Raw genomic sequence first — 9422 nt, 5'->3', positions numbered from 1 at the left:
GAGAGAGAGAGGAAGGAAGGAAGGAAGGAAGAAAGAAAGAAAGAAAGAAAGAAAGAAAGAAAGAAAGAAAGAAAGAGGAAGAAAGAAAGAAAGGAGGGAAGAAAGAAAGAAAGAAAAGAGAGAGATCCTAGAGTCTTTTCTCAGCTCACTCCTCCAGATAGAGCAAGGTCTTTCTATGAAGAGAGCCAGGACCAAGAACTGACCCTGATGGACCTTAATCTTGGCTGTGTAACCTCCAGAATGGTAAGAAATAGTTGTCTGCTGTGTAAGATGCATCTGTGTATTCCAGTGTGCACTAAGTCCAGCTTGCTGGAGGCAGGGGGATCTGCTCTGTGTGCACGTAAGGCCTGCCATCTGACAGCGTGCCAAGCAGTTAAGAAACAGTAAGAAAGAAATTGCCTGATTAGTCTGGGTACGTTTTGTTATGGCATCTGTAGTTGACATGTTCAATTCACTTTGAGCTCTTCACAGAGCCAAGTGTGAAGAAAAATGTTCTGACTGTCATGAAATTTGAACTTGCCTTTACGTAAAGGGAGACTGTGTGCATTTAAATCCCACTAGCTTCTTTTTTGCCTCTGTCATCTTAAGAAAAAAAACACCTAGTTTTAAAATTAGCTTTTCTTCTATGTGTGTTTTGTTTGCTCATTAAACGTGAATCTAATTGGCCATTCAGGGAGTTTTCTGGGCTCGGTGCTTGCTTGGCTCATAGTCAGAAGGTGCAAGCTGGATTCTAAATACCTACTTCTATTAACCTCAGGTCGAGTTTTCTATGAGGCTTTGTCACCGCCTCTCTGATTCGAGGTCCCGATTCTCAGGGAAAGCTCTGGAGTCACCTCCAAATGTCTAATACCTCAGACAAGCTGTCACTTGCCTTAGAGACATGGAAGTATAAAGCCTTTTCGATTTAATCCTAAATAGTTCTTCACAAGGGGAAAACAGCCAACTAGTGAGAAAGATGAGTCTTGGAATCTCTTGCTTTTTTCCTTCTTTTCTTTCCCTTTCTTTCCTTCTCTCCCTCTCTTTCCTTTCCTTTTCTTTCTCTCCTTGCTTTGGTACTGAGAGGGAAAACTAGAACCTTTGTATGCTTAAAACAAACAAACAAACAAACAAACAAACAACAACAACAAACCCCAAAAAACCCTGTCACTGAACTGTACCCCATCCATTGGAATGCTTTCAAAATTTTGATTTAAAATTCATTAATAGGGGCTGGAGAGATGTCTCATTGGTTAATATTGCATAATGAACTCAGGCTGTCTATAAGTATATATGTATATGTGTATGTGTGCATATGTATATGATGTATGTGTATACTCACACATGTGCTTATCATTACATTTATTATAATACTATATCACTATGGGCCTGAGCAGAGACCCAAGAGTTGAAAGGGTAGAGAACTAGGTTGCAGACGACCTCAGTGTGACTGTAATCCCTCCTCCACAGGCCAGAACTCTGACAGAGGTGGGTGACAGTCTTGCATGCACATGGAGTCTGACAAGCTGACTGGGGCCTCGGGCTCCATGCTTTCAGCTTCTCGATGAGAAGATGTTTGTGACCTAAGAGGGTTGTCTTTCACTGGAGAGAACAGAGATGTCTGCATCCTGCTAAAGGTTCAAACAGGGATGGAGGACACACTGGCCAAAGAGGTATTGCATATAGGAAACAAAGGACACAGTAAGCCATGTACTGGGATTGCTTAAAGAGCCAGCTGCACCTCCATCCAGAGTCACCAAGACTGCCTTGACATTTCTCTTAAAAATGATGGAAAGAGGATTTACTTCCTTCCTCTTGCCTTCACTTAAAAAATTATTTATATATTTTATTTACATGAGTACACTGTAGCTGTCTTCAAACAGAACAGTAGAGGCATCAGATCCCATTACAGATGGTTGTGAGTCACCATGTGATTGCTGGGAATTGAATTCAGAACCTCTGGAAGAGCAGCCAGTGCTCTAACCACTGAGCCATCTCTGCAGCCTTGTCTTCCTAACGCTAGGGGACACTTCAGGGCGGTGCTCGCCCAGTGCGCCACGCGCGCCCCAGGCTTTGACTTCATGTGAGCCACGCCCGCCCCAGGCTTTGGCTTCAGGTCTTACCTTCACTAGAAGGTCCTTGGCCTCCCTTTCTAGCCACCTCGGGTAGAAGGGGTTGTCCATGCGGATGGAGTGGAACAGCTCCTCCTCGTCCTGCCCGTGGAAGGGCGACTGGCCAATGAGCATCTCGTAAACGAGCACCCCGAAGGACCACCAGTCGACAGAATGGTTGTACTTCTGACCCAGCAAGATCTGCATGGCGAAAGCCGAGCAACATCAGTACGTACGTCTGACGAAAGCAGAGCATCATCAGTACGTAAGTCTGACGACTGATAACACAGAGCAACATCAGTAGGTACGTCTGACGAAAGCAGAGCATCATCAGTAGGTACGTCTGACGGCTGATAACACTTCCAAGGCTGAAGGTAAATAAATGACTGGCTGTTATGATCTACAGGTCAACTGAGAACGCTATCTTCTGGCAAGCGCAGGTTCGAAATGGCTCCGCCATGACCAAGTTTCTGCATGTAAGTAAACACTTTAGAGTCTCACTTTGCATTTTTCTCATTGGCGTTGAGTGCAATGACTGAACCAAGCCTGTAGCTTTTAATTTCCCATCAGTGCTATGAGGTTCTGGGGAGGTAGATATTGTGTCCTATAGAGCTGGCTTGACTCTAAGGTCTCCATTATTACCTTTGGTGTGGACTGCTAAATGAAACCTACTGACTTCTATTCTCTCAGCTCTGCATAAAATCACTGAGGGGAACGGATTAACCAGAGATACCATTTACTCAAGTCTTTAAAACCTAGCCAATCACAGTTGTGCACGTCAAGAGTCATGCGCTTGGTCAATGGGATGAAGAATCAAGTCACGTGAGTAGCCTGAGAGAGGAGAGCAGAACTCTTCAGATCCAGAAGCCAGAGGACGTCCCAGAGCTACGAGCAGCTCGGAGAATGGTCTGGGTCTGTCATCCAGGCAGGAGGATTAAAGTTAGGAATTTACTGAACTTATAAAATAAATCAATCCTTTTGATCAGCTTACTGTTTATAGCAATAGAGACTTTGTACCTTGACTTTCAACAGCTTCCTTGTCTGCTGTTGAAAGGCCCAAACTGTACAAGCCACTGTGAATATCAGCTGAATGCAGCAGGCCCGGGCTTTGCTAAAACAGTTCATAGTGGGATCCATGACTGCATGAAAGGCTGAAGACGATGTGATGGTGGGTGGGTGTGTAAACAAAGGCAACAAAGTCGGTGCACTTAAGACACACCAGCACTCTGTTTAATGTAGCAGCATGGGATCTAAGATAGGGCGTCAGCCCATCAATGGAATGAATGCACAAAGAAACTGGGATATGTAGATACAGCCCAACGCTACCCAAACTTACAAACATATACGAGCCCAGAGCACTTCCGTGCTAGGTGAAACAAGACTCCACTCCAGGCTCTGGATCAGAATGCAGTGATGATCAGACACATGATACAATGTCCCACAACCCAACAGTTCTGATGGCTGTATAAAGCCCCACGTGTCCTTCAAGTGCCAAATCTCTCATTTGCACAGCTTGGGGAAGACTCCTTGCCCCTTTATAAACTACCTTAGTAGAAAGGATAGTCACACTTGGCTACCTTATTATTGCAGGGTGGCTCTAAAGAGCCTGTGGAAAGTAGGAAACTCAAGGTGATTTGTGATAGGATTTGTGACCTGAAATCTTCTGCAAGCGCAGTGCTGAACAGCTACTTGGATGAGACTTATCCCCATGAGTGAAAATAAAGATCATTTTGCAATCTGCCACCATTGTAAACTGCTACCCGATAGCTGCAATTCAATATTTAAATATACAAGCTCACTTTAAAGTTGACAAACAAGAAGTCAACTTCACTGGCCTTTAAGGAATAATGTAAAAGTCGGCTCACTGGGAGTGAATTCACCATGAGTACGTATAATCAATTGGTTCAGCCCTACACTCAAAGGGAAACCTGTACTAGGTAGCAGACTCAGACGCAATTCCCACGGTAAGCCACCAGGTGGCGCCAAAGCAACCAGAGCCGGTCCTGAGCAACAAGCCTCTATGTAAACAACTTCATTTTAGAGGAACAAATGAAATTTGGAGGCCAGGAGACAGCTGTCGTGGAAATTAGAGCTTCGAGATTGGTTATGTTAGTTAAAGTAAATGCAGTTTTATGCTGGGAGGGAGGAGCAGACTGCAAATTCACACAGGGAACAGGCTGTTAAAGAGTGAATGCTAACATACACCAGGTGTCATTTCATACGCGAAACTTGGTTTCTAAGAATACCCGGACACGCTGCTGTTATCCCTGGGGAGGATGGCTGGACTTAGGAGGCTGTGTGCCTTATTTCAGATCTCACAGTGAGTTGAGAGCTGGCTTCTGAAGTCCAGTCTTTGAGGATTTCAATCCATAGTTGCTAATCATCTCCTGCTATTTCTCTCTCCCTGCACGGTTCTTTCCACACTGACTGTTCTGAGGTGGAGAGGGCAGCGGAGCTGTACTGGGTAGAGGGTCAACCTTCCCTAGCTCTGCCTTCCTCCAAGAACTGAGACCCAGCTTCAAACCGGAGAAATGAGCCAAATTATAATAATGGCTTTGTCACGTGCTGACACAGACTCTCTTTGTCCCTTGCAGTGGGTGTGCCTTGGAGCTATTGTGTTAAGGTGTACACAATCCTTGGATGAGGTTGAATAGCTGCTCGATGATTTGGATCCCGTTAGTGAACATAAGGATCAGTAGCGATCAGAGCATTCGGATTAGAGAGTTTAAATAAATAATACAAATCTATGAGAGGTAGGAAATGGTGCTAGTCCCTCGGCCACGTCTGAAGCTGAACCAGCGGACACACTAACCATATTTTGGCCAAAAAGAAGCTTTATTGGAAAAAAAAAAGCCTTAAAAGTAGTGTTTTGGATGATGGACTTACATCTGCTCTCATCAGGGATAGTCCTTGCTAAATACGGATTACAAATTCTGTTTTATATTGGACCTGCTTGGCCCTTTACCAGCCATGATAGTATGAGAATCGGAAGAAATACATTAGACCTTTCAGTTCCAGAGCCTTAAATCATTAAACCAAGACACCAAGACTTTTAAAAAATGATTAAAAAAAAATACATTTATTAAATGCAGGGAGGCATGTGCGGAGGTCAGGGGACAATTTCCCAGGAGTCCATTCTATCATGTTGTTCCTAGGGATGGATCTTAGGTTGTCAGGCTTGGTAGCAAGTGACTTTACCTGCTGAGCCCTAAACCAAAGAAAATTTAAAGTTATAGTCTTCACCCCTCATCAAGGAAATTTTTCTTTGTGGCAGATGGAGAAACCATTTCAGAAAAACAATAAAAACCCAGAGGTTGGAGCCCAGTGTACCAAGGGACGCTTCTATTATACAACTCCCACACCGAAGGCTCGGGGAACAGTGCTGACGTGAGGAAAGAAAGACTGTAGGAGCCAGAAGAACAGATTTGCTGTGAGACTGTGTCTCCTAAGAACTTCAGAAGTTGTACCTACAAAGTCTCAGCAATAGGTCTGCCTAAACACAAGCTGAAGAAGGGCTAAGGAGGACAGAGGAAGTGCATGAAGCCCCAGCCCTAAGAATTACAGGCAACTAAGGGACATGAGAGCGGGAAAGAGAGTCTGCCCCAGGGTGAGCACTCTAGCTGGTCATCTGCTATCAAACGGGCAGCCCTGGAAACACACACACAAATAATGTAAAGACGGAGCAGGCTGAACGTATGTATTTAGGGACATACACATGCAATAACAACAGCAACAACTAAGGAAAAAAGAAGCCATAAATTTGAAAGAGCAAGGAGGGATATATAGGAAGGTTGGAGAGAGAAAAAAAGAAGGGGGGATGGTGTAATTATATTAAATCTCAATTATAAAAGAAATAGAAGGTGTGGGCCACCACTGCCCTGCAAAGAAATAATTTCCAAAAAGCTATTTGATCTAATTTTAATGACATATTCTTACTTTCCACTATTAACAAAATAGAATAAAATTAAGCTATTTGGTACCAGTTTTTTAAAAATTTTATTCTTAGTTCAATTTGATCTTAAACATTTTAGTCATGTTCTTTAGCTCATAGACCACGAATGTAGCAATGAATGTGATTCATGTGTATTGTAAACACATATACATATCTTGAGTGTTTACTTAACTGATAAAGAAACATCATCAAACAGTTTGAGGCTATGGGGCTGCTGAGATGGCTCAGAGGGTAAAGGGGCTTGCTGACAAGTTTGATGACCTGAGTTCAATCCCCAGGAAGCCACCTGGTAGAGGAAGAGCATTGATGCCTGTGAAATGTCCTCTGACTTTCCCATGTAAACTAGGATGACCCTCATGTGTGCATGCATACATAAATGATGATTATATAGACTGATAAGTAAATGTGTTTCAAAGGCTTGAAAACATGTAAGAGGTTGGTGATGTATAGGATGGAGAGAAGCCATAAGGAAGGGTATTGCCATATCTGGGATTCAGGGCAAGAGGAGACAGATTTCCTAGAGCAATGCCCAGAAAGGATGGGGAAGAACAGGACATTCTTTGGGGGCCAATAAAAGGATGCAAAAAACAAGGGGCAAGTCTTGATTCAGTATCAGCATCCAGGAAGTGAGAGATCCTATTTGAGAAAGACTTGGAGTTTGGCTGGATTTGGGGATAGAGAAGAACACTTGAATATTGTATTTCAATTTTTTTTTTTTTGTTGAGACAACTGGTAGGTGGCTTCATGGTTATTCATGAAAGATATATTAAGGAAAAGAGGGAGGGAAGGTTCATCAGGGAAAGTGAGTCTGGAGGCTGTGATGTTTGAAGGGCATGTGATATATGTAAGTCTGTGATGTACATAGGTCTGTAGTAAGACAAAGTTTGGCCTGACCATGCTTATTCTGGAGCTAAAACTACTGTCATAGATAAAGTTACTCATTAAAGAATAGTCAGGGAGAGGCTGGAAAGGTGGCTGGGCAGTTAGCAAATATTGCTTATCTTAGGGTTTTACTGCTGTGGATAGACACCATGACCAATACAAGTCTTACAAAGGACAACATTTAATTGGGGCTGGCTTATAGGTTCAGAGATTCAGTCTATTATCATCAAGGTGGGAGCAGGGCAGCATCCAGGCAGGCATGGCACAGGAGGAGCTGAGAGTTCTACATCTCCATCTGAAGGCTGCTAGCAGAATACTGACTTCCAGGCAGCTAGGATGAGGGTCTTAAGGCCCACACCCATAGTGACACACCTACTCCAACTGGGCCACACCTTCTAATCGTGCCACTCCCTGAGCCGAGCATAAACAAATCACCACACTGCTCTTACAGAGCATTGGAGTTCAATTCCCAGTACCAATGTTGGGTATTCACAACTACCTGTTGTTCAGCTTCAGGGGCATCTGCCACTCTTTTCTTGCCTCTCTGGGTACCACTACATAATAAGAAGGTGATGAGCAAGAGAGAGAGAGAGAGAGAGAGAGAGAGAGAGAGAGAGAGAGAGAGAGAGAGAGAGAGAGAGAGAGAGACAGAGAGAGAGACAGAGAGAGACAGACAGAGGAAGTGGATACCCAATAAGAAGTGAGAACCAATCAAGGAGTCACGGGGAGAGGAACATGCTTCAAAGGGAAAGAGTGTAAGAGAAGAAAGCAGCAGGCTATCAAAGCTAAGTTCTAAAAGGCACGGAAAAGAAGCAGAACCAGGAAGGAAGCCTTGCTGAGGAAAACAAAACCTAAGCCTTTGCAGACAGGATGGACAAGAACATACACAAGGATATTTACATATCCTACAGTAGAGGAAAAAGCAACAGAGGCAGCTCATGCAATGGGTGTTTGGTGGAGTTGGGAGTGGACACAGGCGTGGAAGGTGTGGAGCAAGAGGAAGACACAGGAAACCTTTGCTGAGACTACATGATGCACCTGAGTTAAGCCAACACAGTTTAGGATTATTCCCTAAAGGGGTTCTTGCTGAATAGTCTCTGCTCTGAGGTCTCCTACACTTGTGCCACAGTTGGCTTTGGTTTCCTTTCAAACTGAAAAGAGTTTGTGTTCACATGCCGGTTCTAATGTCAGAAAGGTATCCTGGAAAGGAACTGAACTGGACAGTGAAAACGCCCACAGATTTCTTGAAGGACAGTGGCCATCCATACCTTTCAGTGAAGGTTAAATTAAAATTAAAGCCACAGTAGCTCAGGGGAAGCAACATGATTCCTAAGCTCCATGGCTGAACAGGTTACGGGGACCTGCTGGTCACACTGTTTTACCTGGAAAATCTGAGGCCTGTCCTTATTAGACGATCATCCTCCATTCACAAGTTCATTCATTCATTCATTCATTCATTCACATTTAAAAGGCTAAGTTGTCTCACTTTACTGAGCCATCTGTGAGTCGTTCTCATGAGGGGAACTGGTGAGACTTCCCTCACAATCTCAAGCGTTCGGATGCTTTGCTGGCACTATATGGCGAGGCTTAGAAGGTGTGGCTTTCCTGAAGGAAGTGTGTCACTGGGGGGCGGGCGGGTTTCAATGGCTCTCACTGTTCCCTGCTCTTCCTGCTTGTGGTTTAAGACATCAGGTCTCAGTTGCTACTTCAGCCACCAGGCCTGCCTGCTGCCAAACTTCTCTCTGTAATGGTGATGCACTCTTATCCCTCTAAGAGTAAGGCCAAACAAACCCTTTCTTTTATAAGTTGCCTTGCCTTGGTCATGGTGGTTTTGTTTTTGTTTTTGTTTTTTTTTTTGTTTTTTGTTTTCTGTTTTTTTTGAGACAGGGTTTCTCTGCATAGCCCTGGCTGTCCTGGAACTCACTCTGTAGACCAGGCTGGCCTCAAACTCAGAAATCCACCTGCCTCTGCCTCCCGAGTGCTGGGATTAAAGACGTGCACAAGCCACGTCCAGTGGTCATGGTGTTTTATCTCATCCACAGAAATGTAACGAATATACTTTGTGTGCAAATGCGCGCGCGTGTGTATATGTGTGCATGTGTGTATGTGTGTGTGTGTGCCACCATAATGTCAGACAGTATCTCAGTATTTAACTCTCTGCCTTATTCCTTAAGGCAAGGTCTCTCATTGAATTTGGATCTAGGCTTGTAGTCAGCAGTCAGCAAACCCTAGTGATTCTCCTGTCCCTACCTTCTAAAGCTCTGAGGTTATAGGAGGACATGGCCATGCCTGGCTTTTTAAGTGGGTGCTGGAAGATTTGAACCCAGGTCCCTATACTTGCACAGGAAGATGTCTTACTCACTGTGCCATCTCTCTCGCTCCTGAGCTGTGCGAGTTATAGGCAATGGAGGAGCCTGGGTGGAGGGTGCAGATGTTTCTGAGCCTGGGTGGAGGGTGCAGATGTTTCTGAGCCTGGGTGGAGGGTGCAGATGTTTCTGAGC

General features: G+C 44.3%; 1 protein-coding gene across 1 annotated transcript in view; it reads right to left on the bottom strand.

Moving 5' to 3' along the window:
* The window catches only part of Prkcq (protein kinase C theta), a 131413-nt gene that overhangs the window by 9007 nt on the left and 112984 nt on the right, over positions 1-9422 (bottom strand). Inside the window, exon 16 of the mRNA XM_021155209.2 lies at positions 2100-2288. Within this exon, the coding sequence (XP_021010868.1) occupies positions 2100-2288 (189 nt within the window). The remainder of the gene's footprint in view (positions 1-2099; positions 2289-9422) is intronic.

Source organism: Mus caroli, chromosome 2 (genome assembly GCF_900094665.2).
Source record: "Mus caroli chromosome 2, CAROLI_EIJ_v1.1, whole genome shotgun sequence".
In the NCBI taxonomy this organism is placed as follows: Eukaryota; Metazoa; Chordata; class Mammalia; order Rodentia; family Muridae; genus Mus; species Mus caroli.
Note: the sequence above shows the minus strand (reverse complement) of the source record. Positions and strands in the feature narration are given on the sequence as shown.